At 35.8% G+C, this 24,496-nt stretch overlaps 1 protein-coding gene across 8 annotated transcripts in view; it reads left to right on the top strand.

Annotated features, from left to right (window-relative positions):
• The window catches only part of ESRRG (estrogen related receptor gamma), a 592,374-nt gene that overhangs the window by 562,116 nt on the left and 5,762 nt on the right, over window positions 1-24,496 (top strand). For all 8 annotated transcript variants that reach the window (NM_001132224.1, XM_063728289.1, XM_063728299.1 and 5 more), the window contains 1 exon segment: window positions 14,062-14,331. In NM_001132224.1, coding sequence (NP_001125696.1) covers window positions 14,062-14,331 — 270 coding nt within the window.

A 24,496-nucleotide genomic window follows, 5' to 3' on the forward strand; every position in this document is an offset into this window, starting at 1 on the left:
TTATATCTTGAGGCATTAAAATTCTTTCAAGATCTCTACAGTTTTGACAGGCATCCCCAAAGGAAGACTTTACCGTTTTCATTTATTATCCTGCGAATGCAACATGTCACGTCTAATATATACCTTTTATTTTTTTTTCATCTCATCTTCACACCCCATAAAGAGTAATTAAACTTGGTGAGGGCCTGTAAGCGCCACTAGGAATTTGCTACATTTAAATAATAACAGAAACTAAAGTATTTAGTATTTATACACATGGATGTGCATTTACACATACAAATTATAACCCATCCTGGACTTTATTTTCTATCAAGGAAATTATAATTGAGCTAGTCAAGGACAATAAAATGCTAAAGAAAAGATAGTGAAAACAAGTCCAATATTTTTATTATAATTATTCTAAGCTGTATGCCAAGCTTTCATCCATGTACTCAGTAAGAAATAGATATGCTTCCAGGAAACATCATCAATGGTATTGTCAATTTAAATGAGAGAATATGAAAAAAGAAAACCCCCAACCTCGTTGTGATTTACACATAACTTCTGGATATTTGCTCCCGTCAAGTATTATTGTTTTTAAATTGACAATCATCATATAATGTTTTACGGATCTAAATATTTCATGGGAGACTAAAACTTCCCTTGGGCCTCCCCAATAATAAACTTTCAGCAGAAAATTTAGAAAGGATTATGTGCTTCAAGGAGGAGCTGGTGCTCAGAGTAAATTCTCTTGTTGAGGCATTTAGTCCCTTAATAGGAATTTTCTGATCTGCTGTCATTCTTGTTCACACACCGAGTGTCACTGCCTCTAAAACACTTGTCATTCTTTAATGGAAACAAAATAGTCATTGCAGCCAGAGCCGCAATGTCATTCCACTACCCCTTGCTGCGTCGGCAATAGTGAAAATGACAGAGCAGCTCTCAGTAGGGGTAATTAAAATGTAAATATTGATATTTTATTATTTGAAATTACTTTCCAGTGCGGCATTTAATATCTCTCCATCTGTGCGGCTCTGTTTAGCGGTCACTTTAGTGCAGCTCTGGGATACCAAGCAGCGGCTTGATCCCCGTTATGTCAAAATGCTTGTTGCTGCTTAATTTTGATATCTAATTAAGTGGAAAAGTACAGTCCACACTGTAATCCATGGCATCTTAACCAGCTGCTTGGGTATATTTAGAATTAATCTCCACTATGGAATCATCCTAATGTATGCAATTAAGAGTCTGCCGATGGCTAATTAGGTGTATTAGAATCAGGCAGCTTTTTTTTTTTTTCCTCCATTTTTTTCCCCCTTTCATTTTGGACTGTTGCAGACCGAAGAGTCTCTGCCTCCAGAGGTAATGTTCATGCTACTCAAATCTAGTTAGGAAACAGGGCAACTTCCAAATATGGTAACCCTTGTATTTTCCTTCACGTATTTCCTTGAATCAACCTGATATAAAAACTTCTAGGATTTCCTGGGGGTTTTTTGCAGGGTTTCAGTGACATGAAAGGAAATGGTCACAGCCTAGGAGAGAGGTGGGATACAAAGGTAGATGCACTCTCCGGCATATCAAAGTGGGAAAGCTGAGAGGGACTGCTGTGGGTGCTCTTGTTCATTTGGGGAGGAGAAGAATTATGGCGTGAGAGCTTTTAACTGCAGCTACATTTGCCTCCTCCATTCTACTTTTGAATGGAGGATCTTCACAGAAAGAATTATTATAAGAGGCACAGGTTTGGTTTGTGTATCATATATCCATAGTAAATATATACCACCGGCAGCCTTTTACCACTGATAACGATTCTGCATTCATGTGGTTGAGGAATTCCGAGAGCTGTGTTGTTTGATGTTTTTGTTTTGGTTTCATTTTAGCTTGGCTAGTCATCCAAACTGGGGGCAGTGTAGAGAGGAAGAAGGGAGGGCTGAGAGGAATCGAAGGGGTTGCCTCTATTGTCAATGAGAAGATAACTGGTCGCCTCCCCAGTGGAACGTATGCCAAGCCATAATGACTTAGCTCTGCTTGAGCCAGCAAACACCAGCCGTGAACTTGGGAGTAAATATTCGCAAACAGATCTTCATTAGCCGCAGAGAAAAGTAGTGTGGGAGCCTGACTTTAAACCGAACTCTCAGAGCTAGAAATTCAGAGAAGCTGTTTTTCCATGCTGTCCAGAACACAAATTATGCCTAGGTCTTTAAGCATCAGTAGTAAGGATTTCTAATATTATTTGAATGTGGAGTTTCAGGGTCAGCGTGCTATAATTTCATATCTGTGACATGTATCTCGTGGATAACACATTTCTTCTACGTTCTTTCATGAATACATATGGCACTTTGTTTTTAATGGCCTATGCTGTAAATCCTTTAACTTCCATTTATGCAGAAGACCTCCTGTTTTTTTTTTTTTTTCTGCCTCTCCTCCTCCTAGGGCATATGTTAGAGACACTGAGTTATAGTTTCTATTTTAAGAAAATTGAGAAAAGCACACCTGAAGGATTTTCATTTTTTTTCTGCTTTACTTGTAACCAGTAATAGTAAGACAAGAAGAGACAACAGTGTTAACTCCACAAACAGTTAAGTCTATAATAATTAGTGCTTTTATTGGAATTTGTATTTCTATATCAAGGGACCAATTAGGTAACTCTGAAAGGATTTGAAGTTATGTTTTTAAAGGCAGTACAGAAATTATAAGTGATTTTTCTTTCAGAGATCCAAGATAGAATTGATTCTTGGTCATTTCAGTGAAAGCACACAAAATAATCACAACTCCCTTTTGTACGTGGCAGCTTAAATACAATTTTCAAATTTTTAGTTTAACCCATATGAAATGACCCAGGTTCTCACAATGCCTGTCATTCTGTGCTTAATGTGCGTGTAGGTGAGGCCTTCACAAATGGAAAAACAGTTACACAAAGATCTTTTTGACAAGATACCCTGAGCCTTAAAGCCAGCAACTGTACCTTCATTAATGCAAGCAGTATTAGGAGAAACTTTGAACTTTCACCTTACTTGAATAGGCAGTGTTTAATCCAAAATCAGATTGGGGTCCAGTGAGCACTGCTCTTTTCCTTCTAGTTTTGTCTTTTGTACTACATCAGTGAAGCTAGATAGATAGATAGATAGACCTTAATATATCTATCTATATTTTAATCTAATTCACTACAGCTTATTTCAATTTATTCAGTGTGTGGAATGTGCTTTTTAAAAGGTTCTTACAATATTAGACTCCAATGTTGGATTACAAATAACAGAAATGAAGCAACCATAGCAGTTACTATTCTTTTTCCTTTTTTTTTTTTGATGGAGTCTCACTCTGTCACCCAGGCTGGAGTGCAGTGGTGCAATCTCAGCTCATTGCAACCTTCGCCTCCTGTGTTCAAGCGATTCTCCTGCCTCAGCCTCCTGAGTAGCTGGAAATACATACCCATGCCACCATGCCCAGCTAATTTTTATATATTTAGTAGAGACGGGGTTTCACCATGTAAGCCAGGCTGGTCTCGAGCTCCTGACCTCAAGTGATCCACTCACCTCAGCCTCCCAAAGTGCTGGGATTACAGGCATGAGCCACCGCACCTGGCCAGCTAAGTCACTAATTATAAATATCCTTTAATTGTGGGATATTCCCAAGAAAAGCAGTTCAGTTCACCTTTAAAAATATTATTATTAAACTTCGTGTGTGGGAAAAAGAAAATTCATAAAAATTTATTTTATATTTTAAATATATTTTTGAGTTAGAAATAGTGAAAATCAAATCTTAGAAAGTAGAAAGGAAGGCAGAAGTGCCAATAATTTGTTGTTGTTCGAAAAAAGTTAACCAAAAATTACAGCTGGGATTGCCTCTTCGACAGCTTTAAAGAGTTTTAGAGGCACCCCTATCTCTTTTTGAAGCCCAACAAATGACATTTTCTACTAATAACATATTGGTTAGTTTATTACAACTTTGCATGACTTAAAAAGCATATTTTTGATCCTAAAATTTATATTCACAAAATTCGTCTGCTTGTGTTTCTCCTCATATCTCTATTTTTAATGAAAAATTATAATCTTTAACAGAATAATTTTCTCATGAATCCAAACTCTCAGCCAGCCATAAATGGAAAAACAAAGTTCATATCAAAATAATGTGATCCTGGTTCTGACCTATTAAAAAATGTTTTTGGTTCCTGCTTCATTTCCTCAAAGTCCTACCTGATTTCTTTTAGATTTAAATAGATTCTGCTTGACTTGCCCAGATTATTTGCATAGAGCTATCTATGGTTATGCAGGTTCCCACAGCAGGTAGAAACGGTTCCTCTTCGAAATTATTATGTAAGAATAGATACACAAACTAGTCTGATAAACCTGAAACATGTCTAAGTGGCATTTAAATTACATTAACACCTATGTGTACAGACATAATGAAAGGACATAACAGACAAGAACCCTCTTTGCTATTTGTAACTGTCTAATCTGCTGCTTTATAATAGGAAGGGCCCTTACTCCCTCGGGGCTGCAGTGACTGTAGTGTTGCAAGTGTTTCTGACAAGTGAGTGTTTACCTAGTGAGGACCCATTGTTCTAAACTGGACTGAGAAGAAGATGCCTTATGTATGCATTTTTATTGGCTTGTCTCCTCCTTGCTGTTTTTGATTCAGATAGAAGCAGCCCATAATGGTAAAATCCCAGGATTTCTCAATCTTCTTGCAGATTTTTTAGTGTGGAAAATGTTCTCTGAGAAGCTCCTTCTTAGACTTGACAAAAATCAGGTTGGGATTGCCTAACAATTTACGTTAAAAAAGTAGACATACAATATTTTATTCCTGCAAGTAGAAAGAAGCAATGAGCGTTGTTTTCATCCATGACTTCACTAGGTTAGTATTTCAGAGGTTTAAAATCCAAGCTACAGAATATAAATTCATACATATTGTCAAAATAATTATACAACTAGGATAGGTAGATAAATTAATGACAGTACTTATAAATAACAAAAAAGTCATTGTGACATTATCATGAAGTCTGTTGTGAATGGTTACTTATAAATATAAAAGAAGCAGCTAGTCCATATGACTGAAACATCAACTTTACTTCTAAATTGAAGAGAACTGGCTGAGGTTAATAAATTTAGGTAGGACTTTATCAGAGTCTAAGTGGCTCCAAATAAAAATCCTATATACTTTATAGGCACTTATAAGCAAAGAGCTTTATACAAAATCAGTGCCTTAATAAACATTCATTGAATTAATGAAAAAGCATTAGGCACCCCTTTTTGTTATATGTTGATATATTTTCTGTGGGGGAGGGATCTGGTTTCTGGAATGGTCTTTTCATTCCTAATGTCCCATCTTTTTGAAAGGCAGTCAATGAGCTGTTGAGGAATTCTCTATTCATTCATTTAGCACATATTTACTGAGCACCAGCTATGTGACAGGCACTGTTTGAGGAGCTGGAGACATAGCAGGAAACAAATCAGAGATCTCCACCCTGAAGAGCTTATCTAGAACATGGCAAACCACTGTCCAGAGGATACAGATATATCTATCAAGCAGCAGATCTTCACATCCACTCCCTTACTTCAGGGGTCACTTATACGCAGCTCTGTGTCTCCTGCTTATGTCTTCATCTTCATCTTCACATTTATATTTTACAAGTGCCCTTAGATGCTACCCAGTGACAACAATCATGGCAATGAGAATGGAAAGAAGTGTGTGTATTTGAGAATGATTTCACATGTATAAAAGAGAAAACTTGGTGATAGATCAGTGAAGGGCCAAGAGCGAGGCAGCCAAGAGTGAGGTGGCAGGTGGATGGCAGTGCTTAGGGAAATAGTGGAGCTGTGGATTTTGACATTAGGATTAGGAAAATGAGCTCACTTAACATGTTAGGACATCCATGGAGGAATTACTAGAGGAAGATTTTTTAGGAAATATGGCAGGAAAAGGGAAAAGGAACAAACAGTGAAAGAAATTCTGTATTCTACCACAGAGTTTCAGTTTTATCTTGTAGGAGATATGGAAACCAAGAAAGCATTTTGATGAGTGGACGGCATAGGTTTCATATTTTAAGGATTGCTTGACTAGCCATGGGTAGGATGGAAGAAAGGAATACCAGATATAAAAGGATTTTGGTGAAGATGCTGTTAAAATGTACCCCAAAAAGATGATGAAGGCCTAACCAAAACTGGGATGGAGGGGAGGAGAGAAAGTGATGGATATGGATACATTTAGGAGAATGTGTACAACCAAGCACTAAACTCTCCTTTTCTGCATAGACATGTACGTGGATCCATCCTTGCAATACTTTTCTTTTTTGGTTGTTATGGTCTTATCCACTTTTACTGTGCTATAAAATCTTAGATGACAAGGATTATGTATTATTCATTTTGCATATTCCAATGGTACTGAGCATAGTGCTTCACTTGTAATAGATACTCTAAATATTAGTTGATTTGAACTTTGTCACAGTAGAACCATTGGAAGCCTAATAATTTAAGGCTGAAATAAACCTTCAGGAATACTTTTTCTACCTTCTAGTTTTACAGATGAGAAAGCAGGAACCAGCAAAGTTGAGTCATTCCTCAGAGTTTCACAGTTCCTTGGTGGCAGAGATGGCACACAATTCTAGGTCTATTTACTCCCAGTCCATGGATTTTGTCTGAGGTGCTCACCATTACCCAGACAGCCTTGTGCTTCATGAAATTAGCTCCGTTTGTTATTCTGAATTAGAAACTGTTGGAACTGGAAGATTCCTCAGAAGTGTGTAGTCCACAGTTTGCAATTGACAGATAAGAAGGTCACCTGTGGGTCTGTATTAGTTTGCTAAGGCTGCTAAAACAAAGTACCAAAGACTGGGTGACATAAACCACAGAAATATATTGGCTCACAGCTCTGGAGGTTGGAAGCCCAAGAGCAGGTGGCAGGAGGTTTGGGTTCCTTCTGCGGGCTCTGCAGGCGAATCTGGTCCATGCTTCTCTCCTGTCTCTCCTGGCTTCTGGTGGCCTCAAGCATCCCTTGGCTTGTAGGTAGTATTCTCCCTGTGTCCTGACATCATCTTCCCTCTGCACTTGTCCATCTCTGTGTCCAAATATCCCCTTTTTATGAAGATACAGTCATATTACATTAGGGCCCACTTTAATGACCTCATCTTAATGTGATCATCTACAAAGACCCTATTTCCAAATGAGGTCATGTTCCCACGTCCTGGAGGTTAGGACGCTAACATCTTTTGGGTGGGATGGCACAAGTCAGCTCATCACATGGGCTAAGTTAATACCATTGGTTGTAGTCAGATCTCTAGACCTCAAAGTTATAGTTCCCCTCACTATCCTGTCCCCTCAGACATCACTTCATGACTATAAGCCTTTATCTTACGGGCATTTATTGCTAAATGTTTTCCACAGACTCTTTAAAGGCTTGTGGAGATATCTGTCAGCTTTCTCCAAAGTTCAAGATAGAGCCTGTATGTGTTTATTTTGGAGGCTTGAATTTTAAATTATTAGACCAAATTTGATGGGGATCCCTTGGGAATTTCCTGAAGAGGATAGTGTTTAGATATGTGGTTCCAAAGTGGGACTGCTTTTCTATGGACCACTGGTCAGTTCCCTGAAGCACTCTGATATTTCTTGACCTAGTTCTACCAGTGCATTGGTAAAGCAAGTCATATTCAAGCATAGATCCTTTTTCTTTCAAATCAGAAGTGTGGCTTCCAAATGGTGTTTTTCCCTATTCAGTATCCATCTAATCCCAAAGTGAGACTGAAAAATGCCATTTTTAAATATATTTTTTAGAGTCCTGTATTATATGGCATTGCTTTCCTTTTTTCTTGATGGCCAAATTTCAGTCAGTCTGCTTTCCAGGCAGAACTTATTTTCAACTAGTAAAAAATAAAGGTTGTAGGAAAAGAAAGCCATTAGATTTCCCTCCTTAAGGCAGCTCAGCCTATACTTGCCTCCATGCCCCCCAACAATTTTTCTTTCTTCTTGGCTTAGATGAAAGGACAAAAGAAGTAAACTTGAGGTCAAGTAAGAGGGAGTTTGGGAAAAGCTAAGGGAATTATTTCAGATCCTCTCCAGTCATTCAGAAGTACTAGGTAAGTAGGGGTAAGTAAGGACTTCCAAAGAGGAACTGCACACTCCGTGTAGATGGTCTTTACATTCTTATTAGGCATTCATTGGCCCTGTGTCTAGTACTTTTCAAAGTAGGTTGGCAGTTGTTAAAAAAAACTCCCACTCACAGGAAAAAAACAAAACAAAACAAAACCTCTTGTCATCATGTTGAGTGTTTCCTGTATTGTCACTTGAAATATTTTTTCTTAGCTGCTATTATATTTTAAATTTTTCTAGCAAGCTGATTGGAAAACCAGGAATAATTGCTAAAGAAAGCATTTCATCATGTCTATGGGGGCATGTTTTCAATTTCTGTTCCTATGATTGGGCTAATTGTAAACTCATTTGGTTGTTTATATAATCGGCATGAGTGGTCAGTGGTCAATTGCACCTGTAAATTCAGTTAACAGTGATAATTCTGTTTTGGACTGGTAGATACTACCTTTGCATTTCTGTTCTCCTCTCTTTTAGTTCCTCACAACTGCTTAGATCATTTGCTCAGTTTTATAGAAGGTGGTCACTTCTGCCCTTATATACAAAATTGTATTAAAACCTGAGTCCTGCCTTTTAGATTTTAGGAATATGTACTTGTCTTGTTTGACCACTATTTTAAAATAATAGTTCCATAAAATCAATGTGAAACCTACTTAAAGTGTAAAAACAGAGATAAAGAAACAGATTTCTTATGGAATCAACAAATGTTGAAACAAATGATTAAATTAGCTGGCAAGGGAGCTATTTCCCATTTTAGTCAAGTATTCTTACATTTCACCCAATTGTGATTGAATCTAAGTTATTGAAATCTGGATTATGGTCAGCTCAAAAGAGTAAAGATTCAAAGAATAGTATTACAGGTATTGTATCTAAGCCTTAAGTACAAACATAATATAATCATTATCATCTCTTTTAAAGAAAAGTTTTAAATAAAATGCTTCTGATAGTACCATGTAGATGTTCCAGCTTTCACTTCTGCAATTAACCATCTGTAGCTGTTTAACTCTAGCTCCTACTGAGTTCCAGTTCATGAAAAAAAAGTGTGTGTATATATATATATAGTCTCCTGCAAGAGACTATATATATATATATAACTTACATATATATGTGTATATATATAACTTACATATATATGTATATATATATAACTTACATATGTATGTATATATATATAACTTACATATATATATGTGTATATATATATATAAAGTTTCCTACAAGCCCCTGAGCTGTGTGTTTTGTGAATCATAGGACAAAGTGATGTGTCTGCCCCATATGTGAAAAGAACATCTGGCTTAAAAATACAAAATTAGTTTATCTCTAACAAGGGTTATGCATCTGTGTGTCTGTTGGTAGCTAAGATCAAATGTTAGTGCCACTGTTATACTTTTCTTCTCTGGGTCCTGTAAACATTAGGTTTATTTGTACGAGAAAGAAAAGAATCTAGCTTACATTGCATTGCTTAATCAGCTTCTCAAAATGAACTTCGTTTGTGATCTCAGTGAGTCATTATGGCATAATTACAGTTCTAGCATGATATGCTAGTTGTTGAAAAATGTTGATTTTTTTCATGGAACAGAAAAACTACAGTTCAAAAACTGTGATCAGGCAAATCAATGCCATGATTAACTGATATTAACAGATGCCCTGAAGATTTAAAATGCTTGCTCTCTATTTCAAGAAAGCAGCCGAGAAGAAAATGCCTAGCAGGGGTTAAACCCAAATGCCTGCGCTGCAGCCTATTTCTGTCAACACCCTGTTCAGGAAATAAACATTTATGCTTTCTGAAATGAAAGTGTATTTTTGAAGACTAGCCGTCAGATATTTTTTGCCCTTCACACTTTCAAATGCTTAGCCTTTTTTGTAAGTTGACTGCAAAGTGCATCAGTTTGCCAGGCTAAAAGAACCAAAAAAACAAAAAAACAAACAAACAAAAAAAACAGTGCTTGACGAGTGCCCATGGCACCACTGTCAACCTCCGAAGTTTCCAGTAGAAGAAGGCAAGATGGTTGGCACAAAACATGCTTTCTTCAAGCCTATTACCTCAGGGGTACCTGCCTCTTGAGAAGCTTTTCAATCCTTCCAAATGATGTTATTCCCAGCTGTCATCTGGTTTATTTGGAGCACACTGTATTGCAGATAAACATGCTATTTAACTGCGGGTCAAGGTAGAGAGTCATTCTGCAAGCAAAATGCCTGAGATACATTAAATGGCACTGACTCTGGGACGGAGATGAAGAGAGATCCGAGTTGTCAGTGATATGCAGGGAATGGGCTATAGCTGGGGAAGAAAAAATGTGCCATGGTATCAGTGTATTTTAAAAAGCTGTAATACGACTGAACATTTAAAACTATAACCTGTCACACACCAAAGATTAAGGTCCCAGGATGTACAAAACATGAAGTTCAATGACAAAACTGCAAAGCATATTTTATTTCACTTGGGAAAGAGGTTTCTCTCCAAAGATAGCTAAATATTACAGATGATGACGACCTCTAACTTGTAGCCCAAGAGCTATAAACTGCCATTAAATACCTGGTAAAAACACAAACGAGTAATTATCATTTGGATACAAGCATGTGTAAGCCAATAGAGCAATTATGTTTTAAGAAAATTCCTTAGACTCAGCTTATTAAAACATGCATTTTCATTTAGGCCTTGGTTATTTAGAATTTTATACATTGCTCAGGTCTATTGATAAAAATGTTATTTTATCCATGCATTTTTAAGTATGTGCAACATAGCTAGTACTCCTAAAGAAAAGGTAAAATAATTTTATGGAATTAAGATAAAATTTCTATTATGTATTTGGCCTCCTTAGTGACCAGATGAACATGACTATCTCATAACAAGGCTGTCTAACTGCTGCTCAGGCATTTGGGCAGGAGATCTCTTTGTACTAGCTTCCAGATTGCAGTGGTGTGGTAGAAAAGGGGTAAAATGAGAGCCAGCAATTTCTAGACCAAGAAAAGATAGAAGTTCAGACTTTTATTTTATTTTGTAAGGCGTAGATTGTCCTTTTTCCTTTGGATTTGCAAAAAGTATACTTCCTTTAATCAGCTGAAATATACTTGAGGATATCAATCAAGCAAACGTGTCAAACCTTTTGTGCTATATCCATCTCCCCATGCTCCCTGACCAAAAAAAAAAAGAAAGGAGAGCTGTTTCTTCCCCTTTTTCTTTCCCTTTTTTCCTTCTCTTTATTTCTTAGAGAAGCAAAAGGAAAAAGTTAGGTTTGCAGGAAGGATAAACACACACACATGCACACACATATACACACACAGCCATCAATATAGAAGAAACAAATTGCAGGATCAACTTTAAAAATGAAATTTTATTGTTTTTTGTTTAATTAAACCCCAAAGAGATGTGTGAAATGTTGTTATGGCTGTAACATTGTTAATTTGTAAATCACAGGGACAAAGGGGGCCCGGTGCAACTTTAAAGTTTCCGTGCACGTAAATGTCGATAGCGTGCCTTCTCCATCATCAGCACTAAATTCACATTGATGCCTCTTTTCTTCTCCGTATTGATCCTTCCATGAGAACGTAGATTTGTATCTGTTAATTAATGCGTCCTGAAACAGCATTTGTATTAATCAGGCAGATAAGAAAAATTGGATGCCTGCACCCCCCTGACAACCGTAAAAGTGCTGGCCCTGATAAAATCATGGATGGACCTCAATAAAAAAGTTCCTCCTTCCACTCAATAAACTAATCATCCTGCTTTTAATTATTCGGCAGAAAGATGTGTGGAGATTGGAGAATGTGTAAATCTATTTACTAACAGCAGTGTCTGGGAGGGAGAATAGGGCTGTCACAGGAAGGTGCTGCAGGCTACACGCTCTGTCCATCTGCTGCTGCAGAGAAACTGCAGCTTGGGAGCATGAAAAGGAACAAGAAAACTAAGGCAAATTGAAAAGACCCATTCATTTTTGCTCATAACTTTCCAGATGATTTTTTTTTTGGTATTTTAATTTACACAAGAAATTCTTACTTAGTACATTTTCTTGAGATTGATCTTTGGATTTGCATTGCACCTTTTTTCCTTGGAGGGGGATAGAAAAAAAAAACAATGTGGTTTTCTGTTTGTTTGTTGTGAATATAGCATTGCTAAAATTAAAAGCATCTGGAGCCTAACCTATTTAGGTTAAATAATTTAGTTTTCTGTGTTGAATCGCTGTTTAAAATGTTATCAGCTATTATTATATCTCTAAGAGGATATTTATTAATTTAACCCCAAATGCAATGACAAAAGCAGAATAAGAAACAAGACTTACATAGCCAGTCCAAAAGAAATCCTGTCAAATAACGTGTAAGCACCATGATAAACAATGAAAGAAATGCATTTTACACATATCTTAAAGATTCCCTTAAGAAAAGCTTGACTCATCCCTTCTGATGATTTTATTAAGCACTTACACTTAATGGTACCAAATGGCAAACCACTATTTTTCACCAATAGGTCAGGAAATCCTTTCCTTTTCTTTACTGTGCTGTAGTTTCTAATATCATATGGGATATGCACAATTTGATATGAATGAAAAGGACAGCAACAGTGACCATAAGCAGCAGCCTAAAAAGGTTGGGCATCAGTGGCTCCTTATGATTTGGATAATAATGTCTAGAAAGGGAGTAAAAATAGATTTCTTAAGTTACATTATTAAAAATGGTCCTTCCTTTCTGTGGAATTACTGGTGGCAGGACCTTAAATGATGGTACCACTGTCCTCAGAAGCCATGAGATGGATGGTTACCCTTAGAAGTCTTAGGCATACACTTGGAAATAAAAATGAAGTTTTAAGAAACATTTCTTTTTTAGGACTTGAGAAAAGCTTCTGATCATCAGGTATCTTCACTTTAGGATATAGATCTAGTCCCTCTGATACATAAATATATATCTTCACTCCTAAGTAGGCTTAATTGTACTGCTTCCTCTTTCTCTATTGAACAACATTTTCTTTTTAATTTTTTTGCATATGTTTTCTCAAGCTCAGAGGGACTTTAAATATGCATGTATGAATGCATCCCAGATTTGCAGAAAAGAGTTGAAGTGATCACCTAGGTAATTCAGATAAAAATAACATATATTAATCATACAGCAACACTTACTGAATTGCAGGTTATAGCTTAATGTTTAGGTAGGTGATATTTTATATTTCCCAAATACGAAATTTAAGATACAAGTTAATTTCTCTTGCTCAAGGTGAAAGAGCCAGTAGCTAAGTGGAGCCAGTATTTACATTCAGAATCTGACTCCTTTGCACCAAACCCTGTTACCTTTATTTATATTTAACTTTTTAAATAATTGGATCTCAATAACAATAGTGAATGAGGCTTTTCTATTTGGTGAGGAGGCCAGGCTGCTAAGTATTCCACTTTCTTTTATACCTATTATCACTAATTTTAAAAGAAAGTCATGTTAAATATCAGTGGGGGGAAATAGCCAATTAAGAAGGCTCACCTAGTTGTAACTCATCATCCATTGTGCTTGTAATTATTAATATTATACGGAAATGTTTCCAAGTTGTGATGAGTTCTATGGCCTAAATTGTTTGTTTACGTTTTATTTTTAGCTGCTTCTTCTTCTCCTTCTTCTTTTTTTTTTTTTTTTTTTTACTTTTATGTTGTTTACCAATAGTAGTTTTTAGAGATGAGACAGTTGAAAATCTGACTTCCTGTAAGATGTTCCTAAAGACTTCAACCAGAAATCAAGTATATTTAAAGATTACATGGTATTTTCTTCTCTAACGAAAGAAAACGACATCTCTATTATATTCCCCTAAGCTGTGTCTATAAAACTTATAGCAAATACCCACAAATTGAAAAAGCTGGTTTGTGGCTTTCACTTTGCTGTTCGCAAAGTGATCCAGGGAAAATTTTAAGAGCTTCTAATCAAAGCTCAGCATAATTTTGAGCACTGATGCAGAAGCCAGCTACCATATGAAACTAATGTTGCATTATGAAATTATGGCTTTAAAGTAACTTGATCTGCCCATCTTTCCATGCAGGCTTCTCCACGCTGTCCCTGGCGGACCAGATGAGCCTTCTGCAGAGTGCTTGGATGGAAATTTTGATCCTTGGTGTCGTATACCGGTCTCTTTCGTTTGAGGATGAACTTGTCTATGCAGACGATTATATAATGGACGAAGACCAGTCCAAATTAGCAGGCCTTCTTGATCTAAATAATGCTATCCTGCAGCTGGTAAAGAAATACAAGAGCATGAAGCTGGAAAAAGAAGAATTTGTCACCCTCAAAGCTATAGCTCTTGCTAATTCAGGTTGGCATACTGACATAGTCATTGTTACATTTTTTTAATATGTCAGTTTTACCCTTCTCCTTAACTTCTTTAGGGATTTGCTAGACCTGGTTTGTAAATTTTGTATGAGTCAGCAAAATTATAATCAGTATAGCTTTCTAGTGAAAAGTTAGAAATAAGAAAAATATACTTAAAGGGAATTAATTTCATTTGACTTGCTTATTGAATGCTTTAAAACTTTTATCAACTAACACGTGTGCTAATTTGGATCATGGCAAAGCAAAAGCTCTTGTAGTAATACCATAAATGGACACTCCCAGGACAAAATTGGTTCCATTGTATTTTATGCATAAGTTAAAAGAAGGTAATTGATGATACACACAAACCATTTTTCCCTCAAAAATGCAAACTGTGTAATTGGGAAAATATATTTAGTGTTGCTTTAAGTTTTGGTTATAAAAGAACACTATTTTCTTACATTCTGGAGTTCTTTAGAAGTCAAATTCTGCCTATGCAGTAAGGGTTAAGAATTATGGGTATAACTGGTCTTTACATTTGAACTGAAACATGCTAAAATAGAGAGCAACCTCTAATAAGTAAAAATCGTTGGTGCTTTGTTGTTTTTCCCTTTGTGCCTCTCTTAATGCTTTATTATGGTCTTAAGTCTCTTTTAGCATTTGCATAAAGTTCAGGATAGATCCCTCCTTAATGACGTGTGCCGATCATTAGATACCTGTGTGTCAATAACGTGCTCTGATGCTATGTACCATTGACAGTCACACCGTGCCCCTCCATCTGCTTTTGTTTTGACCCTATCTTTGAACTTTATCTTGGTTGCCGGCCAGTAGTTTTCCCTTTAATTACAAGAAGGAAACTGTCAATAAAATCTGTTAAATGGGATGCAATGAGTGGCTTGAATGGGCGGACGGCTATTTTTTCAAATTCTGCAGCATTCAAGGTATTGACAGTTTGTTTTCTGGGGCCATATGTGACGATCAATCTCAGGCTGGGCTCAGCCGCGCTGAAAAATGAAAAACCAGATTGCTTTTGCTTACTTGTGGATGACGACTTTGTGATTTGGCGCGGTCCTAGTGAGATGAGACCTTCTGCCCAAATTGCCCCCATGAGAGCCAGGGACGCGTGACTGTTTTTAGAAATAATTTTTAATTGATTTTGTAATTAACAGTTCATCTACAATATTGATGCATGAATCCTTGGACTGATAGGAGGGAAATTGTTTTCAGCAATGGAGTTGTACTTTCCTATTTGTCTTCATAATGGAGTTTAGCATTTCACAGTTTTAATTGTGAATATAACCCTCTTCCTCACCACACCATGCACCTCTCTTCTTTTACTCTCCTGTGAAATTATAAAATATGATTTCTTGTGACAAATGACATTGTTATTATGAACGCTGAAGAATCCCCTGCCCTCCCTCTCCAGAAGATCAAAGTGAGAGATGGGGTAGAAATTTTCTGAGGATTTATTAGTTTGTATGGACTTCACATTATACCATCTCTCATAATGAGATGAAATATTTTATAACAATGATTTTTGGAAGAATTTTTATTTGGCAATCATGAAACGATTCTAATTTAAAACATTTACTTGGTTAATTGTTTTTAAAATATACTAAAGCCTGTGTTATACCTTTTATGTTTCAAATTGCTTTTAAAAATTATTAACTAACCATGAATGCTGAGCAATGCTAAAACTTTATCAACAAAATTGCTAAAATTGTATAATTTTAGATATTGTATGTATATTTTTTGACTAAGTATTATAATTTAGAGTACCTGAATTAATTAGTAGCAGCATTTCTGTCTCTGTTGCTTAGAAGTATAAGCATTAATATTTCTGATAGGTAAATGTCCTAATCCACATATTCTACTTCTGGGAGAGGAAGTGACTACCTCGCAGCAGTGACTAATGATTAGCAAGTCTTTAAAGAATTAGTTCATTTATGTTTCATGTCTAAAGTCAGAAATGGTCAATAAGCTCTCCTTTCTTCTCTTATCTTGGTAGTTGAGTAACATTGCTTCTTCTAAAAAAAAGTATCTGTCCCAAAATATTCTTGCAGGTGATTCCATCGTTGATTTAGCCCCTCAATACCAAGAAAAATCAATTGAATCAGAGTCCATACTAAAGAATAACTGATTAAGTACTGTAAGGACGATTTTAATCTCTAAATTGTGCCACCTCTTCTGTGTTGTGTAATTATGGCCTTTTCTTCACCCACCTAACCTGCAAGCCCCATCATTTTCATCTGGGGTAAACAACTCAGAAAGTCATTTTCTTTGATATTGTTAATATGATGTTATTTTATTCCATTTTTGACTGTTATTTGGAGCACAGCAATAAAGTTGTAGATCCAAGATTGAATGTAGACTCAAACTTGCTTAGTTCAAATGTAGGTTTCTTAAACTGCCCATATACATGTCAATATAAAAATATTTTAATACGTTGGACACCCTAAAGGGCTTCTATTTTTTTGTCATTTCTGTGTGTGTGTGTGTGTGTGTGTGTGTTTGTGTGTGCGTGTGTGTGTTTAGGAATTCCAGATTAACATAAGTAACTTTTTGTGCAAAAATCAAAATCTATTTCAGTGTAATTTAGGTAGGTATCTTAGCTTTTCCTGCATGGCTGTAGTAGGTGTTAACAACCATTGTCTCATTTATTTAAATTTTAGCTTATTTTAAACATTGGTCTTTATTCAATAATTATAAATGTTGTGCTTATGCTTGGAAAACAGGCAACTGGCTTCCTAATGATGGCTTTCATATTTTTTATAGCTTTGTTTCTGTCATAAGTGAATTCAGGAATACTTGTAACACCAGAACATCACTGGAAACTCTATCTTCGTGTGTATGGCCAAAACAACAATATGTCATGAACTGTGATAATTCTGCAGTTTTCACGTTCAAATCTTTGAAAACCCTAAATAATAGTTCCAATTACTTTTGAAGATAAGAAACTTACAGTCTCATTTAAGCTATGTATTGTTATTTTTTAGTATTAACAACCTCTTGAGTAATTATTGCATCCCTGATATATCTCCGTGAGACTGAATTTTAAAAGAAAACTCTAGGTCACAATTTTAATATTGTAATTCTTAGGCCCAAGTTTTTTCATGTATATAACAAGAGGTTTGACTAATATCAAATTATTTCCAAATCTGGAATTCTATGATTCTATAATTAATTCCATCTCTGTATTAGAAAATATAGTAAAATATTTCTATAAGCACCTAGGTAATATTATATGATGTGATTTATTTCTCTTCATTGGAGCTCTTGATTCTTATGTTAAGAATTTGTTTGAAATTATATACTGTAAGATTAAAAGCAGTTTAAGTTAACGAATCACTTTAGTCTGACCATTCTCTGTTGCTCAAGTCATAAGACCTTCAGTCTCTAAATCTGCCACTCACATCCCAGTCTTTGCCACCCCTGCCCCACCCCAGCCTGAAGCCAGGTGAGTCCAATCCGTTCAAGAATAAACATGTTTCAAGTCGAGTTCTCTTTTTTACTTCTACACATTATTTCCAGAATAATAGCACCTATTGATATCAAGCTACAAATAATTATTTGGTTATCAATTTAAATCATAAATAACTCTAACAACCTCTTGACAGCATTCTGTTGTTCTTAAGGACAAATGGTTATGTATGCAGAGTTGTATAATTTCAAGGTATAGAAAGTTTATGATTGCTGTAGGATACTGGAATGGGCACCATATTTAATTAGGATATTTGGACCCTCATATAGGTTTGACCTAGTGTGTTTTCATTATCACTCCATTAGGGGAGCCTTTTTAGATATGGTTTTCCTAATAACCCCCCGATGAAATAGTAATACCATCTATTTAGGCTATATATATACACATACACATACATACACACACATATATACATACGTATACACACATCCATGCATATATATATATATTATATTATATATATGCATTTTACCTAAAAAGAGGAATATTTTCTGATCTCTAATTCCAAATTTCACCTCCTTTGAGAATGCATCGCTGAAATACGTAACTGTTTTCTCATCTGTAAAATAAGGCAGGTGAATTAAATAATGTCTAATATCTCTTAAATGGCCTGAAAAGTTTAGATTGATTACTTTTAAGTAAAGGTGGCCAGTTTGGTTTCATACATGTATATATATGTGCATATGTATGTGTGTGTGTTGTGTGTGTGTGCGTGTAAAGTAAAACTGGGCCTTAGCCAATTTTACAAAATTTTGACTAAATTAGTTGATTTGATATTCTGGAGATAGTTTTAGCTGCTGGTCAAGAGATTATCCTTTTTCAGAATCTTTCTGTAGACCTTTCCTTTTTTAAGCTTCTTCTAGGGAATCTTATTTGATTCCCACAACATACCTGTGCAGTAGGCATGTCCAGTACTATTTCACAGGTATTGGAAGAAAGCTGATAATCATGCATGGCTATTATGAGGTAGAAGGTGGGACCTTCTGTCCTTTGCTATCAATGAGCTATTTCTATTCCACAAATAATTATATACATGTTTCTAAAAGGATTAATGCAGAAGACTTTACCCATTACAATTTCACATCTGGGAGCCTAAATTAGTATTTTTAATTTGATTGAGAATTTCATGCCCACTTCCTTTATCTTGCCATCTTCTTGGAGTTAGTGGACTATAAAACTACCCAAGAAAGTGACAAACAAAATTGAACGTGAAATATTTACCAAGAAATTATAACATTTTATGAGAAATGAATATATGTAAGCTTTCTGTGGCAGGTAGAACTTTGTTCCTAATTTTTACCCAGAACAAACCATAAGTAATACTATCAGGTAAATAAGAAACAAAAATTATAACCTTCCATCTCTTAGTTTACTTTTCATTGGTTTTTATTCAAGGCTGCCTTTACTGGATTATTTTAATTCTATGTAGAATAAGATATTTTGGAAGTGAGTTTTTTAGATTTAATACAACCCTGAAATTTTAAACACATTACAGTATTGCAATTTTTAGGTAAAAACATAAAAGCTGGCTCTTAAATATTTCTTTTCATGTTCAATGGTCACTGTGTCTTGGCATGGTATCAGAAATATTTGCTGCAAATAGCTTTGGCCTTCCGAAGATATTTACCTGAGTAAATACCTGGATAATATGTGCTTATTACCTGGGCAATAAGCACATAAAATACTCTGCAGTTGCTTATTTCCAGGAAATGATTATAGCATAAGATAATGAGCTCTGTTACAAAAGGTCATTAGCATGGTGCAGATCATCTATGATGTTTTGATATGTTGAACTATTCACCACCCAAATTGATATCAACATTCACTTACCCAGTATACTGTAATTGTCCTTATGACTTTTAACAAAATGAGTTAAAAACCTCCTGGAAAAGTGTAAGATATGGAGAGAGAGACGGAAGGCCTTAAGTAATTATAGAAAAATAGAAAAGACCTAGCAGGTAAATCCCATTATGCAAGGTAAACATAACAATATTAATAGTAATTTGGGACTTGTAAGAAGCCTGAAGGAAAGAAACTACAACCACGACCATGGAGGTTTTCTGTGGTTCAACATTTTATATAAATACAGTCAGAGTGATTTGTGTGGCTGGTGTAAGTGTCAAAGAAAGCTAGCTTTTTAGCCACAGCAAGAAATGAGGAAAACAGGCCTTCTAAAAAAACTAAAAGTATCTTAATGGAGAGCTCTGAAATGAAAAGTTCTGTTATTGTCACCATGGTTAAGCAGAAAAATCAGAATTATTATTACTATTTTCAATATTAAAATCATAAGATTTCTGGGTTGGAAGAAACCTAAATATTTTCTTGATTCAGCTTCCTACTTGATATGTGAAAGGCTTCCTTGATATTTCTGCCACCTGTTTCTACAGCCGCCATAGAATTCTGCTTGATTAGTTACTTTCTAGAAGAGACCATCCATCAGAAATTTCTTTCTCTCTCTTTTCATCTATATCATTTTAATGCAAAACAAAACACAAAAAACACATAAACATATAGACCTTAATGAGTGTATGAGTTTCTTATGCTACATTGACAAATGACCATAACTTGATGGCTTTAAATGACACATATTTAGTCTCTTACAGTTGTGGATGTCAAACGTCGATCAGTTTCACTAGGTGTAAGACAATGTATGGACAGGTTTTCACTCCCTCTGGAGACTCTAGGGAAGAATCCGTTTCCATGACCTTTTCCAGCTCCTGGGCCTGAATTCCTTGGCTCAGGGCACCCTCCTCCATCTTTAAAGCCAGGAGTAGCATTTTGCCTCAGTGGTAACATTGTCTTCTTCTTCCTTTGCTTCCAAGGACACTTGCTTTCATTGAGGGCCCACCTGAATAATCTAGGATAATCTCCCATATCAGGATCCTTAACTTAATCACATCTACAAAGTTCATTTTGCCATAGCAGGTAACATTCACAGGTACTAGAGATTAGGACCTGAATATTTTCAGGGCCATTTTTCAGCCTACCACGATGAGTGCATAAGCAAGGTCAAGAATAAAACTTGTAACATAACCCCTGAAAGACCTTCAAGTGTCTTGTTCCCATCTCAGCCCCTTCCCTTCCCACAAAAGTAATCACTATCCTATCCTGAGTTTCATAGTCATCACTTCCTTTTATTTTATTATAGTTTTTTTAAATAAATCCGTATACTTAGTTACTACAATTTAGTCCTGCTCATTTACCCATAAAAAATTATGGATGAATTTTTAAGTCTGTACTCCAAAGTTCCTCCTTCATTTTATTTTTCCTACAATTTATTAGTTGAAGATGCCAGGGCATTTGATGTACCTGGTTTTCCAGTGTCTGGATTTTGAAGATTGCATAGTCTTGGAGAAGTTCATCATGTTTTTTCTGCCCTTGCATTTTGTGCAAATTGGCTACTGGATCCGGAGACTTAATCAGACTCAGGTTCTATCCCTATGGCACCTATAAGTGTGTATTGTTCATTGCAAGATACATAATGTTTGTTTCTGTCTCTTTTTGTGATGTTAGCAACTGTTGATGTTCATTACCCAAATTTATTAATCACTGGGGGTTGAAAAACAGTGATTTGAAATTTTGTTGTTTTTCTTCTCTTTTATTCATTCAGTAGGTGGGATATGTATAAATAATGCTTTCTCTTATCTCTTATTTGGTTGCCAGTGTTACAATTTGTTTAGGAAAAGTAGTATAAATGCTTGATTATTTCTCTTTATTTAGCAGCTTTCAGAGTAAATACTTGGTGTTCTATTGAGAAAAAATTATAAACACACGTATTCAAACATATTTAATGGATTTCAATCAGTTGCAATTATAATCCTTTTTGAAGCCCAAATTGTCCCATTTTTGTCAGTGGAAACCTCTTTGGGGTGGCTTCTGAAATCTTTTTGAATACCTAGTAGTTCTAGATAATATCCTTTCTATTTGGTGTGACAAAATATTCCATGTTCATTTTAAATATTTTCTGGCTGAAGCCTAGAATCAGATTACAACTTGGACACTTGAGGTGCCTTCCAGGGTTGGCCATTCTTCCTAGGCCAACATCATCTGCCTACATAAGTACAGAGCTGGGGATGCAGACACACATAGGCCTCATTGTGTATTTGTGTGTGTGTGTGTGTGTGTGTGAATTTATGTATATTTTGGGAATATCCTGTCACCTAGTTTTTCTGTAAATGTCCCTGAGTTTTTAGTTTTGTCATGTAGTTGCTCTGTTTGTTGTTGTTGTTGTTGTTGTTTATGTGAACATTTGGAGAGGTTAAAAAAGTTCTACCATCTCTGTTAACTTAGAGTCCATTTGACATGGCAATCAACCAGTGTTCCTCAGTACCCTAGCCAATTGCTCCCCGAAGAACCACTCTGTTAGGTGCCATATATATGGCATATGGAAATTTAAAGATACAAATTCTCTTTTAGAAAATAGACCTTTTTCCACTTCTCTATTCTTTCCATGACATTCTGTTTCATTCATTCAATGATTGGAGAGAGTTCCATTCACCCTTTCCTTACTACCCATCTTTATGTAGGCAGTTCACAAACATCAAAGAAAATCAAGTCCTGCGTTTCACAGAAAAGTTTACACTGACTGTTGGTTTATGTTATATACTAGGCTTGACTCTGAATATACTGTGCCTGTATCTAATATTCAATTCCATACTCAAAATGAGATTTGGCACTCTTGAGAAAGTATTGCCAAGAATGGTCTAAAAGTCCAGAAGAAAGTTCCCAAGAAGGACTTAGGTATTTTGGAGTAGCTATGTCTGTGCACACAATGATTAATATTTTCTTCTTCTTTTTTTTTTTTTTTTTGAGACGGAGTCTGGCTCTGTCTCCCAGGCTGGAGTGCAGTGGCGCGATCTCGGCTCACTGCAAGCTCCGCCTCCCGGGTTCATGCCTCAGCCTCCCGAGTAGCTGGGCCTACAGGCGCCCACCACTACGCCCGGCTAATTTTTTGTATTTTTAGTAGAGACGGGGTTTCACGTGTTAGCCAGGATGGTCTCGATCTCCTGACCTCATGATCTGCCTGCCTCAGCCTCCCAAAGTGATGGGATTACAGGCATGAGCCACCGCGCCTGGCCCACAATGATTAATATTTTCTAACATAGAGAAGGGCAGTATTTTATTCAAGGGAAGATATAAAAATAAAATCTTCTTTTTCAGTGGCTCTGTCTTATTAAATTTGCAGCTGCAAGGATGATGATATTTAGCTATTTTCCCAAAGTAAATGATCTGAACTAGACACATTTTTTTAGGATCTCTTTCACAGAGTAAAATATTGTAAGTTTTGATAAGGTTCTATTTTATTATTAGGTGTTAGACTTAATATATAGGCAATAATATGTATGTCATATACACTCTGGTTATCTTTTGAAATATTGATTCTTTTAGAATAGTATTTGCTTGTCTTATTATCTAATTCAGCAGTAGTTCTTAATCCTGGCTTGGCAGTAGAACTACCTAGATTTTTAGCAATGCTGATGTCCTAGTTCTGGTCTCTGACTTCATAGATCTAGACTTGGGCCCAGTATCCAAGATTTTTAAGAGCTCACCCATTGTTTTTAATATGTAGCCTAGTCCTGTCTTGTTAGTTCATAAACTTATGATATCCATTAAGTTTAGCTGGTTCCCATTAGCACAAATACTAGGACTATTTCCTTTAAAGCATAGTTAAAAAGAAACCAGCATGAACAATGAAAACAAAATAATTACATACATTAATGCCAGTTCTGTTGAGCCTGGTATCAACGTGTAAATTTAACCAAAAGAACAAAACAGAGATTAAAACCACAGATCCAGAACTTGAACTAGGATCCCTAATGGAGATTAATATTTTCTTCAGCAGTCTGCCAGCTGAATCATTGTCAATTAAATAGTTCAGATTTAGTGAGTTTGCATTTAAAGTATTAACAGATCCAAGAACGGGTAAAGCTAAAATGAGTTAGAATCTTTTCTATAAATGGGAAGTTAAATTATCATAGTAATTTGATTAAATCATTTTTAAATCTCTCATGCTAAATCACAGCCTTTAAAGAATAGTTTGAAATCTTAATTGCTGTTTGTGAGCATATCTCTCTGCTATTTGTTCTTGCCTCATTTCCCATGACATCCTGTAATATATCTCCTGCTGGGCAAGAGTAGTGGGAAAGGCAAGACTGTGGGTAGGGCCGAGGTAACTGTGTAGCTGACTTCAAGCATTTAAAGATATGCCATGTAGAAAAAGGAAATTTATCCTGTGTTGTTCTAGTAGTTAGAAACAGGACCAAATGATAGAATTTGGAGAGAGATTTAGGAAAATTTAAAGAGGAAATTAATAATAATTAGTTTTGCCTCTTATCAAGGAGAATACATACTTTTCATATGACTGGCAATGTGTTCCTTAAGAATGTTGTAAAGAAGATGGCTGATGAAGATGGGAGTTTGAACAGGATGTGTTTAGAGGACAATTCATCCCATTTTTTAAGGGAATGCACATTTAGTGTTCTACGTTCTAGCAGCATTATTGATTTGAAGAATCCTGAATTTAAACCTGAGTCTGACACATATTACCAGTGCCACATGTCTTCTAGGGTTTGGGGAGGTAAAATGAGGCCATGTTCACCTGAAATAGGTGCTTAATAAATGGTAAATGTATTATTTTTATTCTGCTGTGTTTTTGGTCTAGTTGGAAAATAGTCATTTCAAGTTTGTT

Source organism: Pongo abelii, chromosome 1, assembly GCF_028885655.2.
Source record: "Pongo abelii isolate AG06213 chromosome 1, NHGRI_mPonAbe1-v2.0_pri, whole genome shotgun sequence".
In the NCBI taxonomy this organism is placed as follows: Eukaryota; Metazoa; Chordata; class Mammalia; order Primates; family Hominidae; genus Pongo; species Pongo abelii.